This window comes from Rhinolophus sinicus, linkage group LG11 (assembly GCF_036562045.2).
Source record: "Rhinolophus sinicus isolate RSC01 linkage group LG11, ASM3656204v1, whole genome shotgun sequence".
In the NCBI taxonomy this organism is placed as follows: domain Eukaryota; kingdom Metazoa; phylum Chordata; class Mammalia; order Chiroptera; family Rhinolophidae; genus Rhinolophus; species Rhinolophus sinicus.
This window is the reverse complement of record NC_133760.1, coordinates 68,335,447-68,354,815: the sequence shown is the minus strand read 5'-3', so window position 1 is coordinate 68,354,815 and position 19,369 is coordinate 68,335,447. Positions and strand designations below refer to the sequence as shown.

The 19,369-nt window shown below is 45.4% G+C and overlaps 1 protein-coding gene across 5 annotated transcripts in view; it reads right to left on the bottom strand.

The window, feature by feature from the left end:
- The window catches only part of GRM8 (glutamate metabotropic receptor 8), a 680,449-nt gene extending 662,038 nt beyond the window's left edge, over positions 1-18,411 (bottom strand). Inside the window, exons 1-2 of one of the 5 annotated variants that reach the window (XM_074315645.1) lie at positions 18,064-18,411; positions 7,505-8,328 (exon numbers count right to left, since the gene is read on the bottom strand). In XM_074315645.1, coding sequence (XP_074171746.1) covers positions 7,505-8,014 — 510 coding nt within the window. In that variant the 5' untranslated portion in view covers positions 8,015-8,328; positions 18,064-18,411. Of the gene's footprint in view, positions 1-7,504; positions 8,329-17,391; positions 17,644-18,063 lie in introns of those variants that run through there. The other 4 variants (XM_019749052.2, XM_019749054.2, XM_019749053.2 and 1 more) reach the window with 4 other exon arrangements.
- Positions 18,412-19,369: the final 958 nt, after the last annotated feature.

The window sequence follows — 19,369 nt, the reverse complement described above, 5'->3', positions numbered from 1 at the left end:
AGACAGTGTCATGTGAGCTGGTGCATTGTCGTGATGCAAGAGCCATGAATTGTTGCTGAAAAGTTCAGGTCATTTAACTTTTTCACACAGCCTTTTCAGCGCTTCCAAATAGGAAACTTCATTAACTGTTTGTCCTGTTGGTGCAAATTCATAATGAGTAAGCCCTCTGATATCAAAAAAGGTTAGCAACATCATTGTAACAAGTTCACGAACTTGATTGTCAGACCTCATAAAACCACTGCAATCTTTAGGGTGAATAAGTAGAAAGAAGAGCACAGGACTTTTCTTCTTTTTTTTTTTTTTTTTTTATTTTAAGTGTGTATTTTTTTCCAGGACCCATCAGCTCCAAGTTAAGTAATTGTTTCAATCTAGTTGTGGAGGACGTAGCTCACAGTGGCCCATGTGGGGATCGAACCGGCAACCTTGTTGTTAAGAGCACCGCGCTCTAACCAACTGAGCTAACCGGCCGCCCCCAGGATTTTTCTTATGCGAATTTACTTCTTTTTCTACTATCTCCTGATTTGTTCTATAAAGGTTTTCAGAGAACTTCTTAAATAAAATATCTATAGCATCCAGTCACAAGCCGTTCTCTTGGAAAGACTCCTCACTACTTTTAAAACAACCTCATTATTTAAAAACACCCAAAAGATAGGCATTAATCACAAGGTAAGCTATCGGGATGTCTCCAGTATTCACTGTAGGATTTCAGACCTTTAAAGACTAGTGGGGAAAAAGTAAGAAAGATTCAACTTAAATTAACCAAGTTAAAAATCTGCTCCGCCCAACGAGAGCCACAATGCTCCTTTAGCGGTCTGAGCATACGATCACTGCCCTGATTCTAAGTTACTACATGTCATGAAGAGCCATGGCCTGTGAGGTGTGTAGTGTGAGTCAACCATGTAGTAAGGTGTTTGTGGTGATTCATTAATTGAACCCCTTTGCTGGTCAAAAAAGGGGCTGTACGAAACCGAAATTCACTCTAGAGCTAATAGTGTTCGAATAAGCCTCTGGCACCACTTCCACTTTTTGCAAATGATAAATGATCTTAAGAACTGAAAGGGAAGTAAGCCATCAGTAAGGGATTTATTAAATAAATTAAGGTCTATTCATATAATTAAAAACCAAGCAACTGCTTAGAAAAGGTTTTGTAGTTCTCACTCCTGGACAAATATCAAAATCACCTGGTGATCATTTAAAAACATACAAATGCCAGGGCTCTCACCCAGTTCCGTTGGTCTTGGGCAGGGTTTGGGCGTCCATATTTTTTAAAAAGCCATCCAGGTGATTCTAATGTGCAGCCAGGATTGAGAATCACTGGGGTAGACTTGTCGTAACCAATGTGGAAATTTCTCCCAGATATATTATTACATGGAAATGAAAGTCGTAAGACACATAGCTATTATTAAATTGTGTGTGTGTAATTTTATTAATAGATATGTGTGTTTGGATGTGGTTTCTTTCCACTTTACACTATTTATTTATTCATTGCTTAAACCTTCCAAAATGAAAATGTGCTCATGTCTTTTACTTATTTAATTTTTAAATTTAAAAACCTGTTTAGAGAAACTGTGAATTGGTTTAAAAAAAGAAATGCGGAAACAACATGAAAACAGGAACTCCAGCAATACACCATATCTCCTTCTTTCTCCTCTTCTCCCTCCTTCCGTTCCCTTTTCTCAAAGAGTATAAAAGCAAAATACACCAATTTCTATCCTATCTACCCAATACCTATTATTTCCAATATTTGGGTTGGGGTAAGGGAAGGAGTATGGAGGGGATTGAGCGATACGATTCATTCATTCATTCATTCATTCATTCATTTAGCAAACATTTATTGGGTTTCCAGACAGGTCCATGCTAAGTGCTGGAAATAAAACAACAAACAAGATACACAAGCCCTCATGGATATTAGGGATATCATTCTGCTCTCGTGGAGTTTTGAAACATTAACAAACTTACTTAATCTGTCAAGAGAAGTGAGAAAAGATTTCCCAAAGTACAGGTGGATGGCCTTCATCCTGGAGGAAATGTTAGCCATTAGAGTTTTAGGAAGGGGAGTCACATTCCCAAATCAAACATTTATATATATATATATATAAAATGGCTGTGAGTTTAAGTGCTGATAACCATGGGCAGTGCCCATTTCCCCTAATACTCCCACTTACGGCAATTCTAAGAAAGAATACCCAGCATCTCTCATATGAGGTGAGTGGGCTCGTTACAAATAAATTAGAGCTTGCTACAGTAGCAAAGGATGGAGTGAAGGAGTCTATCTTTCCATTTTCTATCATCTATTTACCATCAAATAAGATTTAACATCAAATATTACCTCCTGCTAAGTTTATTGACTGGGCTTATTTATGGGTCCATCTAATTAGATGAGCCCGGAAATGGCAGATTTAGCTTTTCAGAGTTTACAGTTAATAAAGCCCACTGTATGCAATACATAACTCACAAAACTCTTGGCCTTATGGAAGTGGTTGCTACACTTAGTACAGTCTCTTGGAAGAAAATATATCTTCATAAACATAGGTGGGTGGGAAAGACTTCCAGGGTAACAGGACGCCTCACAGGACTTCATTTACTTAACACGAAGGTCAAGTGTAGCCATTTATCACCAGGACTCTTCCACATGGGAAGAAATTACCTAGCCCACCCACAGGTGGATTTCTCTTTAAATGTCTCATTTGATTGCTTTGGGAAGTATTCACTACAGACTATCTACCGTGTTTCCCCAAAAATAAGACCAGATCTTATATTAAGTTTTATGCCAAAAGACGCATTAGGGCTTATGTTCAGGGGATATTATCCTGAAAAATCATGCCAGGGCTTATTTTCCAGTTAGGTCTCACTTTCGGGGAAACACAGTAACCCCTATCCGTCAAGAGTAGAAAGTTAACTCTCTAGGTAAAGTTAACTGGACACACATGAGAGAGAAATTATATCTGACACTGGCCTTTTATAACCCCAGTGCATCTATGGGACATTACTGTGTATTACCAGCATCACTGTGCTATTTTTAACTCAGAATGTTCCATCTTTGCTCAAAGTAAGACATAGGTTAGTGTTTTGATTTGCTCTAATTTAAAGGCGAGGGGTGGAAATGTTCTAGAAAAGGAGGGAAAATCAGAGCTCTTTATAAAACATATACATATTCGTTGAAACTGCTTTATAAAACATGGAAATTATGGGCTTCCCAGTCAATATTTCCAAAAGGCCCTCTTATTCTTCTTTAATTATTTTCAAACTACACAATGTCTCGGTGAGAGCTGGACCCCTCTTTCCTTCAATCTCTGCAATACAGAAGCCACCGAGCTGGCATGGTCACCTTTATATAGGATGGACCAGTTCTGGGTTTGCTTTTCTGGACTGGCATGTCACATTATCCTGTTTGATACTACTATTACCTAAAACCATTAACTTGCGATAAGGATTAAACTATCACTTAGGTGACCATTCTAACCCATGTTAACCCACATATGAAGTGTGTGTGTGTGTGTGTGTGTGTGTGTGTGTGTCTGTCTGTCTGTCTGTCTGTCTGTCTGTCTGTCTGTGTTAAGACATAATAGCGCTTCTAAAAACTTCAGATCATTAAAGTCTTGTTCTGTAACTCTCCAACTTGTTTTCACTCCCAACACACCTAAGAAATTTGAGGCAGTTCAGTCAGTAAAAATGATTCCCAGGGAGGGAGTTGGGAGGCAGGCACTCAAGCCATCCGAGACATGAGGAGAGCATTCAGTGTCCCAGGGGCCCAGACTTCAGGGCCGGTGGTGTCAGGTGGTGTCAGGCTCCAGCCTCCTGTACAAGTCTCCTCTGAAGTTACAGGGGCTGAATTTTTTCATTTGCCTCTGAGCTTTGATAAGAAGAGAAACAAAGGTAGGACAACACCCCTCCCCTCTAGAGATGAGCAGGGCCAGCTGTACTCCCGGAAGGAGGAGGCTGCCCCCAGGGAGGTGCAGTCTCTGGGTAGCTACATGAACCCCCCCACACACTGATGCTTGCATCCCCTTTACAAAGACGAGTCACTGCATTCCACAGTTAGTGACCCTGCAGAAAATGCAAGCCTGCTCTGACTTAAACACAGGCATACTATAGGCAGATGACTGATAACACAGCGCCTTCCCTGAAACCAGGATCCAATTAGGAGAACACAGAAGCATATAAGGACAGGTGAGGGGCACGGGAGGGGCAAGATTGAAGGACGAGGAAGATGGGGAGTCCTGGAAGACTTTGTGTCCTTAGCCCAGGCAGATACTACATGGCTTTACCAGGATTGTCCAAAGAAAAGAGAAATGAGAAATGTGAAAATTACTTCTGATTTCAGCCCATTTGCAATACAGTTTTAAACAGGTCCCAGCCACATTCTAAAATCCCCAACTAATGTTTATTGTTGAGCAGGACAGTAAATAAATTCATTAATCAAGACCTTACCTACACCCCAATGGTCAAGGTTAATATTTTGTATGTTTTCAAACCAAGATGCTCTACCTTCATTAACTCCATGAATTCAGGAGTAAGTGGCAATATATTTATATCCATGCACCTTTTTAGATCCTGTGGGTCTTACACTGTCCTGGGGGGACCCAAGCTCCATAAAACTGTCCTGAAGTTTCACCTTTACTCAAGTCATAGAATTTGTCTTACTCTCAGTATTATTTTTCAAAACAGAACTATAAGCGAATCCCTAGTGCATTAATGTGCTAATTATTCCTTTGATAACTATTCTACTATTTCACGTCAGTCGTGACATAGGTGTTTAAATAGGATACATTCTTACATAAAATGAAACATTTTCTATTCCGAGAGTGACCATAATAATATCACAATTAATATCCTTGTGAAGTGCTGGCTGGAGGTGTCGTAGAAATCATCAAAGTAAATTAAAGTAGCACAACAATAAGCTGTAATTATCAGATTCACGTGCATGTGGTTCCAGGTTCAGCTGGAAGATGGCTGAGCACCCATATCCCTTCACTTACTTTTGAAAGACACAATTTTTTCAAGTGCCGGTATGTTGGTCAATAAGTCCATTTGCTTCCATATAGTAAATGCTCACTCCATGACGGGGCTGATCTTAGTCAGGACATCCACCATAACCAGCACCCCCTCCGAGCTAAAAGTCACCCATCCCTTGTGTTTTGGTTCAGGGTGGCAAGAGCAGCCCCTTTCTGTGCCGGCCACTGTCCCAGGAGTTAGCCTGGAGCATTGGACTCTGTCCAAAGAGTCAGTGGTAATTCTCCCACCTGGTTAGATAAGGTCCATCCAGAATCACCCAAGAGAGTAAGGAGAGAATTGGCCGGTCAGTGAGGGAAGAATGGGGCAAAAAGAAGCCAGGTCCAGAATGTATAAAAACAAACCCCACTCTTCACGTTGCCTAAAAAGGCTCCCAGGTTCCTATGGGCAGGTTAAGGGGGCAAAGGACATGGCCAGGTCTTGGTGGAACCCTTCACCTGCATTTTCTCATTAAATCCATCCAACAACCTAACAGAATGTTAATATTCCCATTTCACAGATAAGCCAATTCTGTGGCAAAATTAATGTAAACAAGCTATGAGAACCTCAAGTAAGCATTTGTCACTTCCATCCCACTCCTCAAATCCTTGCCTACCGTCGGTGGGCACCAGGCTACAGGAGGGAGACAGTGGGGTTGATGGGAACCAGAATCAATGTATAAGGGGAGATAAGAGAAGGAAAGGAGAAGATCCTCGTGAAGGTTCTCCTCGTCTCTAAAAGTGGGTGTTGTTGGGCCACAGTTGCTGAGTTAAGAACAGAAAAGAGATGCTTTGGAGACGGCAGGGAGGGAGATCAAGTCGGAGGGGAGGGGAGGGGAGGAGAGCAGAAGGGAAGAGAGAGGATTGGGAAAGTGGCTAGAGTTGGACCTCATCCCCGACCAGAAAATGCCATGCGGTTCAGAATTGACACTACTAAGAGAAATCCTAGGTCCCAGGATGTGGGGAAAAACCTATAGAATCCTGGTTCTGCATCTTGCCTCCAAGCAGGAGGTCAGCTAGCATAAGAAAAATGATGAACAACTTTCCTGTTTCCCTTGAAAGTTTCCAGCAATGGAGAATTAGCGCCCCCTTGGCTGCCTGTTTCAACCTTGTGTCCTTCTCACTGCCACGAGGCTCTTCCTGACGTCCTGCTCAATGTCTCTGGAATTCCCTGAAGCCTGTCTGTGCCTGTTTGGTGCTCCTTAGACACACCCCCTCTGCTCAGCAGCATCCTCATTCGAGAAAATGTCATCAATCTGAAAATAGTCATTACACTGCCTCTTAGCACTGTCGCTTATAAACGAAGGGAATTCACACAGAAGCTGGACAGCCACTTGGGGGTGGGGGTGGGGCTGAGGGTCGGTTACAGAGAGGATTCCAGCATATGAAGTGAACCAGACTAGATGGTCCCCCAAGATATCATCCGAACCAGAAAAACATTGATTCGATTCCTTTTCTTTTTTGTGAAGCAAATTTTCTATCACTTTGATTTTGTCACTAGATCTGTCACCTGTCCAACTTCTCCATATTCTTTTAATATTTTAAAATCTAATATGCCTAAGTACATTTTCTTATAATATAAAATGAAGCCTCATTAATTCAGAAAACGTTGGAAAAGTCATGTCCCATTGAGTTGAGTAAGAAATCAGAGTGAAAAGTATTGTCAATTTAAAAAAAAGTATGCCATTACGAAAGACTACGTAATGGATATTAATAAATAAAATGAGAAAGTTAAGGAAAGATGGTGAGTTATGATAACTATTTTTATGGCACTTCATACTTCCAAAGTGTTAATGGTATATTGTTGTATTTTGCCATTTTTATTCAATATGTAAATGCAGTTTACAGGTAATAGATCATCTGAGTAGAAATCTAAATCAAAAAGTCTTGAGTTATCCTATAAACTTGAACTTTTAACTCAAGAAGAATTACATATAATTATTCCAAGTCTGCATCAGAGCAGTCTGAATGAGGTTCTGCTCTATTGTAGCTATAATAAATCTGACAATTTTATGGCCATCTTATATCCCGGAGTGTCACTCTCATCTACATATTAGTAATAAATACTGTGTCTTCACACAGGAGCTTTTGTCATAACAGAGCATTCCACTTTAAAGAAGTTTCACCAACTAAATTATCTTATACCTCGAATACCATAGAGGTGTTTTATATGATAAATGGGTGAGTTCATTCTACTCTAAACGTACTTGCTTTGATTTAAAATGAACCTCAGTAAAGAGGCTAGTCCAAGATATTCAGCCCTCCACATGTCACAGAAATGATCACCTTTCTATTTGTTCAGGGGGGAAAACGTCACAATTAATGCAACTAATTGCAAATAATGGAACTAAACAAACACATGTAGAAACCCAGACACAGATTTCCTCTAGTTGAGGAACCTGGTAACTCTATGAGCATCTTGACCATTTTCACTTTCTTCCTAAACCTGCAGTTGGAGTCAGAACAATGTATTACCCTTTCGCAATGGTCTGAAAGACGATGCCTTTACCTACCTTAAAAAGTCTTAAAATGTTAGCGACCATGATGGACACAGAGCTTGCTGCAGCACCTATGACTCCAGAAATCTTGTCAGGTTTGGTGAAAATGGGCGGATCTCCGTTGGCACACTTCACGTCGGAAGCGTCCTTCTCAATCAAGGCTTGCACGAACGTCAGCGACTGCTCCAGAGCATAGGTGTCCCTGGAGCACGTGTCAAGGATCCGGACACCCAGTGTGATATTGGAGAGGAGATCAGGGTCCTTATTAATCTGGTCAATTGCATAAAGCATGGCCTCCAGTCTGTGGATCCCCTTTTCCTTCTTGAGCTCCCCACAAGGCACCCCTCTCTCTCCCTTGGCATGGACAGGGAAAAGACCCCCCAAAATGATGTCCCCGTCCACGCGTATGGAGTGGGCATACTCCTGGCTGTGAGTTCTTTGCATCATTGTGAGGATCCAGTAGAACTTGGCGGTCAGGAGGAAGAAACAAGGGCAGGAAGCTGATCGCTTTCCCTCGTGTACCATTTTCTCCACAGGTGGTGCTGCGATCCAAGACCCAAAGTTTATTCTTGCCACAGAAGCAGGAGGACCACCTGAGGCTGCGACTTCTGGAGGCTACCATCAGGGCCCATGGGGAAAAGGCTCTGTGGGTTTCAGCTAGTTTTCTTGATTTGAATGTCACAGTGAACGTCCATCAGACCCTTAAGGTTCAATTTTATTTCCATATACAGTCAACTTGCCTGGAATGGTGCAGAAATTAGAATAACAGCTGAGGTTCTGATGTTGGGGTGAGGTCAACAATTCACATCCTTGAAGTCAGCCCTGATGCAGAATTATTCCTGGAGGCAGGAGGAAGGGAAAAAAAGGTTCAGTTCAATGGGTCTACATTTTTAAGCCCTGTTGACACCAACTTTTTTTTTTTTTAATTTCCTCTGTTCAGCAAGAAGCTAATTCTTTTTGTCCCCCTCTGATTCTGAACACCTGGCTGCACAGCATCCAAACAGAGAGATTGATGACACTTTTGGAGCAAGGAAAACAGAAAAGTATCAGAAATGAGGTTGATTCTCCCAAGCCAGAAAGTATTTTTATTTACCAGTTTATTTCAATAAATCAAATTCCCATGAAGGTAAAAATCCTGTGATTGATGGCATTATTTCTTTTCAAACCTGTTTTTACTTTTTACAGCTGTCTGAATTTAGCATTGAAATTTTGTCCACAAAATCATAATAATGAAAGGTTATTTTCTGTGATGTATTCAACAAGCCAGTCATCTGTTAATGACATTTTTTGGTGCCTCAGATTCCCCAGTGGGAAAAAGCGATTATTCAATCACAACAAAAAAACACACACAAAAGCAAGAAATCCACCCAAGGAGCCCAAAATGTCTAAGTTTCATAGCTTGTGAAAAGATTTTACATAGCATGTCAGCTACTTCATAAAAATTGTCTTATTGTTCTCTGATAACAAAACAAAGACTTAAAAATGAAACACACAGGGAGGGTTGTGTGTGAAGATATTCCTATTGCCATTGTCAGCATTTCCTATTAAATTTGTTGGGGTGGAAGCCATGGGTAGGCTTACAGTTCTGAAGTAAACACTCCTGGATCCTACAATCACTAGCAGCAAATCAGAGCTGGAGATCAATTGAAGAGCTTCTTAATTTTGTCTGACTCAGTGGGGAAAACAGTTACTTCATCAAGACTGGAAATAACCTAGAGTGAAAACGTCTACAAGCACATCTATAGAAAAAAAGTTCATTCTAGGACCTTCGCTCTTAAAGAATTCTATGAGAGTCTTTCAAAGGGCTTTTGAGAAGACTTAACGGAAACCAAGAACTGACTTAACATAAGGGAATCTCATATTTGAAACGCACATACAATTAAGAAAATCAACAGCACCAACATATTTGGGCAGGATGGTTAATCGAATGCTGATTTCTAACATATATTTATGTGTGTATGTGTATATATATGTATATACACACACACATATACATATATATATGCTATGGATTTGAAACCTGAAATTTGGACAATCTTCCTCTGCCCTAGCCAACCAACATCTGCGTTTATTTTCCATTCACTTGTTCAATTTCCAGTTCACGAAATTTCCATCCCATCCTCCCCGTCCCAAAGGAAAGGATGGTGCCTCCCTGGAGGACAACTGAACATATGTCCAAGAGCCTTCAGAGGAAGCTGCACATTTTTCACTTTCAGATTAGAACAGGGGACTTGTCACAGCCCACTGCCCTAGATTTCTGAGTATTCACCTGGACGATACTCAGAGACGCAGCCAATGGCCGGCTCTGCTGAGATAGTTCCATTCTGCCTATGACAAGCAGTGCTTGCTTCCTGGCACAGGCTAGGTCCTAGATTTCCTCTCTCCTGGCGCAAGATACTTAGTCCTTTTCTGACTTTTCTCACCATTTGAGTGATATTCCCTTACACTCAGTTCTCCTGGCAGCTGCTTCTCCTTCAGAAAAAAAATCTGTGATTCAACAACAGCCTAACCTCAGGCATGCTGCAAAAGGAAACACTTAGAAAGTCAACTTGACTTTCTGGATGAAACCATCTAAGAAATGGATCATAAATTACACCGACCACCTATTAAGGAAAGTAGGAGTGTGTTTTACAGTTTCACAGGAAAGACCAATTATGAGACAGTCAAACCTCATTAACTCTGACCACCAATTCAGAACTTCAATCCAGGTCCAATGGCTAGGCTGACCCGTCGCATAACCATTCTGACAGAGCACAAAATAAACAGATACATGAAGGAGGCCTGTGTATGGGGCAAAGGAAGGGGACCTGTTGTTCTCCAAAGACCAGCCTTTCTTCATTTCACAGACCCGCCTCCCAAGTATTTAAAACACTACAGAGAACAAACAGTTTTCAATTACAGACAACATAAAGACAGCCCATCTGTTAATAGCAAAGCATCCTTACCTACTTGCTGTACAGTGCTAGAATAAAATTGAGGTTCTTTTCAAAGTATTCAAGTTTGCAATAATTTTTAGTCTCTTTAGCATCTCAAGGCTCTGTTTAGAGCTTTAAGTTAAGGGAAGGTTGGGGGTTGAATAGCAGTGAGGCAGGAAATAGTTGTGTTTAGTGGATGGACGCCCTTAAATAAAAAACGAGAGGTTCATTTTGGTTATTCTTTCTTGGACAGCTCACTTGAATTTTTGCTTAAGGTCCTTCCTTTGCAACATACAACTAGTGGCCAATCATCTCCCTAAAGCTTGGTTTTCTTGCCTGTGAAGGGGTGACAGAACCTGCCACACAGTACACACATACCTGGCACAGGGTAAGAGCTCAGTAAACAGGAACTACCATCACTGATGTAGTCTGCAACTCATTTTCCATTAAAGCAGAGCGACTTTCTCCATGTTTGCCCAGTTGGTGAGGTTGTCACTGAATTCTGTCACTTTAAAATTAAAATCAGAGCTACTTATAAAATATTGAAATATTGAGGTTGTTTCAAAATCTGATACAGTGTCATAAAAATCACAGACTTGACAGCCAGAAGGTTGTTTCCCTTTTAAATTCTAAGGAAAATATATTTGAAAGTGTGTAGAAAACTACATAAATTCGGTTTCATTGTATAATCTTACATTGCTTCCTCTTGCTGGCATGAAATTCTTGGGAGCTTTAATCTAAACTCATCGACTCCAGCTGGAGTCGATGAGTTTTAAAGAAATAATGACTTTGGGGGTCTACAGAACCCAGTAGCTCCACTTCCCCTTCTGTGCTTGATTTGAACTAGAAGAGTTTTTCTCTCAAACTGACCTGCTTCCTCTGGGGTTTGGTACAAACCTCACTTGTGCTGAGGGACTTCTTCACGGAGGTGAGAGGTCTGCTGCACTCCTGAGATCGACCTCTGAGGGGAGCAGAGGCCGTGAAGTGTTTCTGAGCCCACAGGAGGGGCTCTGCAACCTTGGAGAAGGCCTAACCATTAACCTGAGCCGGGGAAGCCCTTCCGCTTCACTCCCTCCCAGCGAGTCCTAAGTAAATGACACAGCATCTATCATTAGCACCTAACAGTCTTGCTGGCCTGGGTCTGCTGGGGAGCAGACACCCCCACACACACCACACACAGACAGCCCTCCCACACACACACACACACACACACACACTGGAACTTGAGTCTGGGGCTCCCTGACAGTGTTCTAGCTCTTTCCTGAAAGTCCAGTGACAAGGATAGCTCCTCCAGGGGTCATGGCCCTGAATTCTGCTCCTTTTTATTTCCTACGCACCTTCTCTGTACCAAAGTCTCAAATGCCTTACACTGAGTTGTAATGAAATTCAATGTATCTTATTGAATTTTCATACACGGATTATTAGCTCTTGTATAAATAAGAAAGGGAGGCTCAGAAAGGTTGAGCAAGGCCCCAGGCCCCAAGCTAGTAAGTGGCACGACAGTCCAAGTCCTCGGGCCCCAAGGTGGGTCCTGTCCTCTGAGCAAGGCCCCAGCACTGCAGAGACTGGCTGTGGCAGCGCACGTGAGCTTGCCAGCACCTCCCCTGCACTGAAATCGTTCCGAACTGTGTCCATCGTCAATGGTCAGCTCTTTAAGAAAATGAATGTACTAATTAAGAGGGGACAACCTGGGGGCATTTCCAGAGCAGCATGATCTCTGAATCTCTCAAAGGGTGGAGAATCTTAAATACAGTTTGTCCAAACACCTCTACTTCACGTCAAGTTTCCTCGCCATCCTGATGGCAGTGAGAACAAACCCACCAACATAGGATCTATCAGGGTCTGTCATGCCCGTGGCAAGTGCTTGTAAGACGTGACATGGTTTTTGTTTCTCATTCGTGTGTCTTGTGCTTTTGTTGTTTTTGGTCACCCCAATAAACTTTAATTTAAAAAAATAAAAGATATGACATGGTAAAATCCTCACTGAAGAATACCATTAGCCAAAAATTGTCATTTTTATTTTTCCTATAAAAAGCATCCCTGTGCTGGACTCCATTCAGTTCTTTAACAAAAAGGTTAAGCTGAATATTGTCACCAATTCACAAAATTGCAAACCCAGCAGTTTTCCCTTGAAAGTGCTCCTACTTGCCGCTGTTTCGGGTTGTTTTAGAAAATGCATCATAGTCGCCTATTATCTCCTATTTGGAAACATGTGTGTCTGGCCTGGAATCTTGCTGGGAACAGAGTGAGGGTAGGTCAGACAGAGCCTTCCCCTTGCAATGAAGGCCTGGAATTGGATCCTTGTCTGCTGGCCACTGCTTGGCGACACTGACCATGTCACTTTACCTCTGTGTGCTTCCATCTCCTCATCTGAGAAACGAGATGGGCCATGTGATGTCTAAGGTACCTTCCAGCTTCCCGTTCTGAGATTCTATTATTGAATAATAAGGGAATATGAGATTATGCTCAAACACTAGAGCCGAGCTTTGCCAAATGAACACAATAACTAATTTTATTTGTAAGCTGAGGGACTTTTTCCCATGAGTGAGAGATGAGGAAAGCTATTCTGTACAAGAAAGCCCCATATTAAGAAAATCTGATACATGAGAAGTTCAACTGACTAAACAGATAAATTAGAAAGTGATTATGTGCATCGCAAAAGAATTCACTACAGATTTCCTTTAAATAGCTAAATCCCCTGTGCATTTAAAATGCAATCTGATTTAGTGGAATTCAATTTGCCCAATTTTTTTTCAATAACACTGCTATTGCATAAACAGACCAAACTTAAAGTAATGAGAAGCTACTTTTTTAGTATGAATTATATAAGAAGAGGGACGGGGGTAAATCCGATATTCATTGACTGCCTACAGTTTACCTAGAACCTCACACATGTTATCTCATTTCCTTTGCAAAATACACCTATGAGGTTGATATCACGGCCCCTGTTTGAGATACAAGAAACTGAAACACAGAAATCTTATACGAATATGTCGAAAATATTGAGCCAGAATTCAGATGTGGAACGGCTGCTACTACTACATTCTTTCCCTGATTCCACATCCCTTGGGAGCAGGACAACATGATAGCTATCGAGCTAACCCTGATCAGATAACAGGGACTCTGAGTGTGGCCGCCTGGGGTCCAAGAAGTCCCTGATTCTAATCTCACTTCCACCAGTACTCACTATATGACATTGGGCAGGTCACTTAGCCTGGGCTCAGTTTCTTTGTTTCTAAACTGAGGAATGATTTCTGGCCACCTCTCCCGGTTGTGAAATGAAATGATATAATGCATGCAAAGGTACTTTATAAACTGCCAGTATTATAAGAATGTACACGGGTATTATTAGTTTAACAAGCAACCACAGAACGCAAATATTTTGCTGGAGTACTGTGCTTAGAAGACCTGAAGAGAAAAAAAAACACTTTCCTTTCCCACTCAGGGCTGATCAGATCTTCACAAGTCATGTGTCCCAGAAATAGAAGGATATCGAAGGAAAACTGGGAAGGACACCGAGGAAAAGTCAATGGAAGCGTAATATCTGACCTGGGTGCTGAATATCATGAACACTTGGAACATCCAAGAGGCTATTCTGCAGGAAGTGGTGACAAGATATTCTTCTGCAGTGAAAAGAGGACAATTGGAAACCTTCCTAAGTTGTATGCAGGATATAATACAGAGCTTCTACAACTAAGGGTCATTACCACTGGAAAAGTTAGCCAATAAACAACCAGCAGATTTCTATCTTTAGGCATAACCTCATCTGGAAAAGTATGAAACTGGGAACACAGGTGCTCAATAATCTCCACATACCCTTCGGTGGGCGTCTCCTGCATCTTCCTACTTCTGCTCACCTGCTCCCTCCCCACCCCCCCACCCCCAACCCCCAGACCTGGCTGTCCTCCCTGCCTCAGTACTGATGTGTCCTACAGGTCATAGTCTTAAGACCTGGTTCTGTCCTTACCTTGGCCCTCCCCAAGGAGCGAGTAGATTCATTAACAGGTATCAAAACCAGAAGATACATTACTGTCGTCTCCCAGTTGGAACATCTGCATTTATAAGATAATTTCCAGGAGATCCATAATTTCTTTACCAAAGAAAGCTCTCTAATAATGGTAAAGACTGGCAATGTAATAAGCCAAAGAAGGGAATTATCAGGAGCCTCTCAGCAGTGCCCCTTAAATCACTCCAACAGGGTCCACCACTCAGAAGGCAGGTCCTAGCATCAGAATGCATCACATTCAAGGTCCTTAGTCAGTGAGTTAGTCACCACTTGTCAAAGCACCAAGTAGGTATGAAAATCAAAGAAAACACCTCTCTGAGCCAAGAAAGAGTGAGAGAAGAAAGAAAAGAAAAGAAAAGAAAAGAAAAGAAAAGAAAAGAAAAGAAAAGAAAAGAAAAGAGAAAAGAAAAGAAAAGAAAAGAAAGAAGAGAGAGGGAGGGAAGCAAAGAAGGGAGGGAGGGAGGGAGGGAGGGAGGGAGGGAGGGAGGGAAGGAGGGAGGGAAGGAGGGAGGGAAGGAGGGAGGGGAAGGGGAAGAAAGGGATATAAATTCCTAGCAGACAGAAAACTCCGCTCTTAGGATGGAAACGATATGTCCCAGTTGGCTCTCTGTTCACATCCTCACCTCAAACAATGCTAGTGACGGTTTCTCCTCAGCAAAGTGCATGTGTGAGTCTGGTAATGTCCAGTCAAGTTGGACAAGAAAACAGAGACAGTTTCCTGACCCTTCGAAAGCCAGCCTATTCAACAGGCTTGGAGATGGGCCAGGTCTTAGCTGAGTCCAGTTAAGAGATAAATATAGGCAGCATCTTCTGTTTAAGACATTGGAACAGAGCAACTCCACTTCCCAGACTAAAGCAAGGATCTCTTCATGTTGGGCATTCTAACTACAGGAGGGAGACAGTAAGAAACTTGGAAGGCAAATCATCATTGCTACCAGGAGTGTGTGTGTACAGTGCCTCGTGCCCTGAAGACAATGGAACATTCTTACACAAAGATTCGCATTGGATTGTCAACATGAATATCAGCTGGTTGTTTGCTACGTAAATACTGATTAAACGAGCCCTGTAGCAGCTCCAACCTACCCAGCCAACTTTGAATAGAGCACATCTCTCCAGACCTCTAACTTTCTCCTGAACTCATTGAAGCTCAACTCTGCCTTGTATCTATTCCTTTTGGATTTAGATGTTTTTAGAATTATTCAAGTAGTCATAATTTGCATGGCCAGGCAAAACTAGCTAACACAAACCAAATAGAACAAATCAAGCCTAAATAACACAATACAGCTGTGTTCTCAGCATCTTATTTCTTTATTCTGGGTAAAATCCTCTCCTAGAGAGCTTCCCCTCAGCTATTTCTCCACGAGTCCCAGATTTTAAAGCAAGAATTCTCTGTCTTTATCTCAGGTATGATACAACCTATAGTTGACTCTGAAATGGAAAAACTACATTTAACACTCTTACTTCATTTTCCCTGATGAATATGGCTTTTCTCTTCAAAATTATCAAACCACACATTTTCAAACACCAGGCAATGAGTTTCAGACAGGCGATTCTGTCTCCTCCAGAGATCTTTCAAGACATTACTCACAAGCAAGTGGCTAAGGTACGCTAAAGTGGTTTCTGTAGCTATTTGCAATTATTGACAAACAATTTCATAACGGAAAATAGAAATTACAGTCAAGTGTTTATCCAAGATCTACCTGCTGGTGGCTCTTTTTCTCTTTTTATTTTTTTCTTTCAAGCAAAATACACGCTATCATCGGAATGCATTTGTCCCGTTTTTTATTTTTCTTGTATCTCCATTACCAACCCTGATTTCCAGTTCTGTCCTTTGGCAGAATTGGTATTCAATCGGGGTAAGTGGTGGAGACAGTAGTATACTCTTGAGTGTTCGCGAGAGAGACTCCCACGCCGTCAGGTCTGTGGGAAAGGATCACCCCAAATGGCAAACACGGCATTCCCTCCCAGGGCGAGAACTGAGAGGTTTGGGTTTCTGCAGCTGGTGAACAGGTCTATTTTCACTCCAGCCATCCCCGGCCGCAGACACCTGACCCCAAGCTCTGCAGTTTGGGCCCCGGGGAAAACAATCTTCAAGGAAGCGTGAGGGTGCTGTCTTGCGCAGTTGAGTGACTCGCACGTCCCTCTGCCTTTCATTTGCACTAAGGGAGCGCGTCAGACAGACGGGTTTTGGGTGTGTGTGTGTGTGTGTGATTCTATTATATTTTCGCCAACTGTACGAACCTCAAGGGTCTCCGAGCTATTTGGCAGAGCAGATGGGCTGGCTCCCCGTGCGGCTCAGAGGGTTCTCTCCCTCTACCGCTGTCTCAGCCCGCAGCCACTCACCCCGGCCCCCTCCCCTCTTCTCCACCGCATCTTCCTTTTTCTTCTGGGTTCCTTCAGCTGATGAACCGGGGTTCGAGGAGAGACCTGGGCCTTGGGAGAAGTACCTGGTGGCTCTCGCCTCTCCCGCGCCGCCGGGATCTGCCTGCGCCGCCCCAGGAGCGCGCGGGGATCCAGCCTCCGCCCCACCGCACCTGGCCGCCCGAAGCGCCCACGCCCCGCGCGGGTCCGTGCGAAACTGGGGCCAGACTGGCCGCAGGTGCTTGGGAGGAGCTGTTGGGCGCATTTGCCTTTGCTTCTTAAACTCAAGATACTCGGGATCATTCCTCCTCCCCTCCCCCCGCCCCCAACAGGACGCGGAACTCCAGTGTTTTCCCGAAAGCCACAAAAGGGGGGGCGCGGAAATCCCAGCCTCGCCGCGCCAACTCCGAGAACGCAAACTCCAGGCAGGCGTACGCGGTGCGGGGATGCGGGGTCTCGAGGACGCCCCAGCCGCTGGGCTTCTGCCGCGACCCCCATCTTCCCAGGTCCTGGTCAGACATGCATCGCCCAGCCCCACGCTCAGGAAGACGGGGGTTACCCCAACGCATCTCTAACTTCAGAAATCCCTCCCGTTAGTTAGATTCGCAGAACGGAGGTACCTCGTCATCTCGGCGGGCAAGTCCGGATTCCGCCAGGGCAGGTCCGGGAGGTCACCCAGGGCAGGCCAGCCGAGGGAGGGCGCCTGGAAATCCGCCGCCGCGCGCCCGCAGAGCGACCTGGGCGCCAGCCCCCTTCCCTCGCCCTTCAGGCTCCCATTCGCCGGCTAAACTTTTGGGGGATCACATCTCCAAGACTTGGCAGTCCCGAGCTAAGCCTCCCTCTTTTCTGAACCTCTTCACTGGAATGTAATCATGGGAAGACAAGAGGGGTGGCTGCCTTGTTCTTTGCCACGTAAAATCAACAGACACCCAATCAAGCGCCAATGCCCGGCCAGCCCCTCGCCCCCTGGTGCCCGCTCTCCCTCGCCCCCCATTCCCGTCCCCTCCGCCTGCCAGTTCTCTCCCAGACTCCGGGGGTGCAAGGCCATGGACCGTGCCCAGGAAAAGCAAATCACTAAAGTGATCCGAGAAGGAACGGTGCACCTGGTTGGCTCTACACTGAACGGTTTGGGAGAAGAAAACGGAAAGGGGAATCCAATACGGGGCGGGGGGGTGGGGGGAGGTCCCCTTTTCCTCCAACACGGCGTTTGGGGGGAGTTGGGGCGGGGGCTTCTTCCTGCGGTTCGGCACTGGCTCTCCTCTCTTCCTGGGTCTGCGCTCAGCGAGTCTTACCCTGCTCCCCGCAGAGGGCGCGGTGAGGAAGCCGGCGGGGACACCGCAGCTCCATGTCAGCGCCGCCGCCGCCGCCGCCGCCGCGTGAGGCGAGCGCCGCAGCCGCACTTGTGGCTGGTCTCGGGGCTGAGGGGGCTGAGCTGGCCCTGCCGGCGCCAAGTCTCTTCCATGTGAATAACAAATACTCCCACCGGCGGCCGCGATTGGTCTGCGCCCGGCGCCTCCCGATCCTCCGCCCGCGGCCATTCACCCGGCGCGGCGCGGGGAGCCGCGGCCGGGATCGCGCCCGGAGTCGCCAATCGCTTCGCGCCAACCAGTCACCTCTGGAAACGGAAGGAGGAACCCCGTGGGGCAGGAGCCCCTGGATGTCGCTGTCACTGAGCTGCCCCGGCGCGGGCGCGGGCGCAGAGAGGGACGCTCGGCGGATTCCCCTCCGCGCATCATCGCCTCAGCCCTCACCCGCGCGGGGACCAGAAATGTCAACAGTTCTGATTTTTAAAATCACCCCTAGCATCCCGCCCCCAACAGAAAAGGGAGGACCCAAAGGCGGCGGGGAAGGGGGAGAGAGGCGGGGAGGGGGTGGATAGAAGGAGGCACACGGCTGGAAAGGAGCTAAGCAGCTCCGACTGCCTGCCCAGCGCGGGACCCACGCGGGCAGGCGCCGCGCGACCGCCACCCACCCGGAGCACGGAGTCGGGGACCGCAAGCCGGGGCTCCTGGTTCCCGAGCACGGCTCCGAAAAGGGTCCCTGTAAGAATACATGGTAGATGGCAAGTGTCCCGCCACACGCTCTCTTTTCGGGGATGCTCAAAGTAGAATCGGCCGGCCGCGCGGTCCCCCTGCAAAGTTTGCCTCCAGCCGCGCGGCTGCTCCGCCATTCGTCCTGCCCCGCAGCTTGGGCGACAGTCTCCCGCACCCTCGCCCCGGGGGGTCTCGGGGGTGCCCTCCACCGAGCCGCCGAAGCGCGTGGTGGACACGACACGGCCCTGCTGCGGGCACAGCACTGAGGGGGCCGCGGGCGGTCACAGTGACGGTCATTTTATTGAGCTGATTCAAGGAGCCGCGGACACCCGCAGGAACTCCTGGTGACCGCGCCGCGTGGCTGCTGGGTTTCTGAGGGAAACCTCGGGATTCCCTTCGCCTCGAGCTCATGGAAACTCGCCGGGCTGACGTGCACAGTCCCGCGGCCCTCCCCACGAGTTACCGCCCCGGCGCCCTGCACCTGCAGCGGCGACAGGCGGAGGGAGCGCCCTGGTCGCCCCGCGCGCGGGCAGCGGCGGCCCGGCCTTCTGTTGGTGAGAAAGTT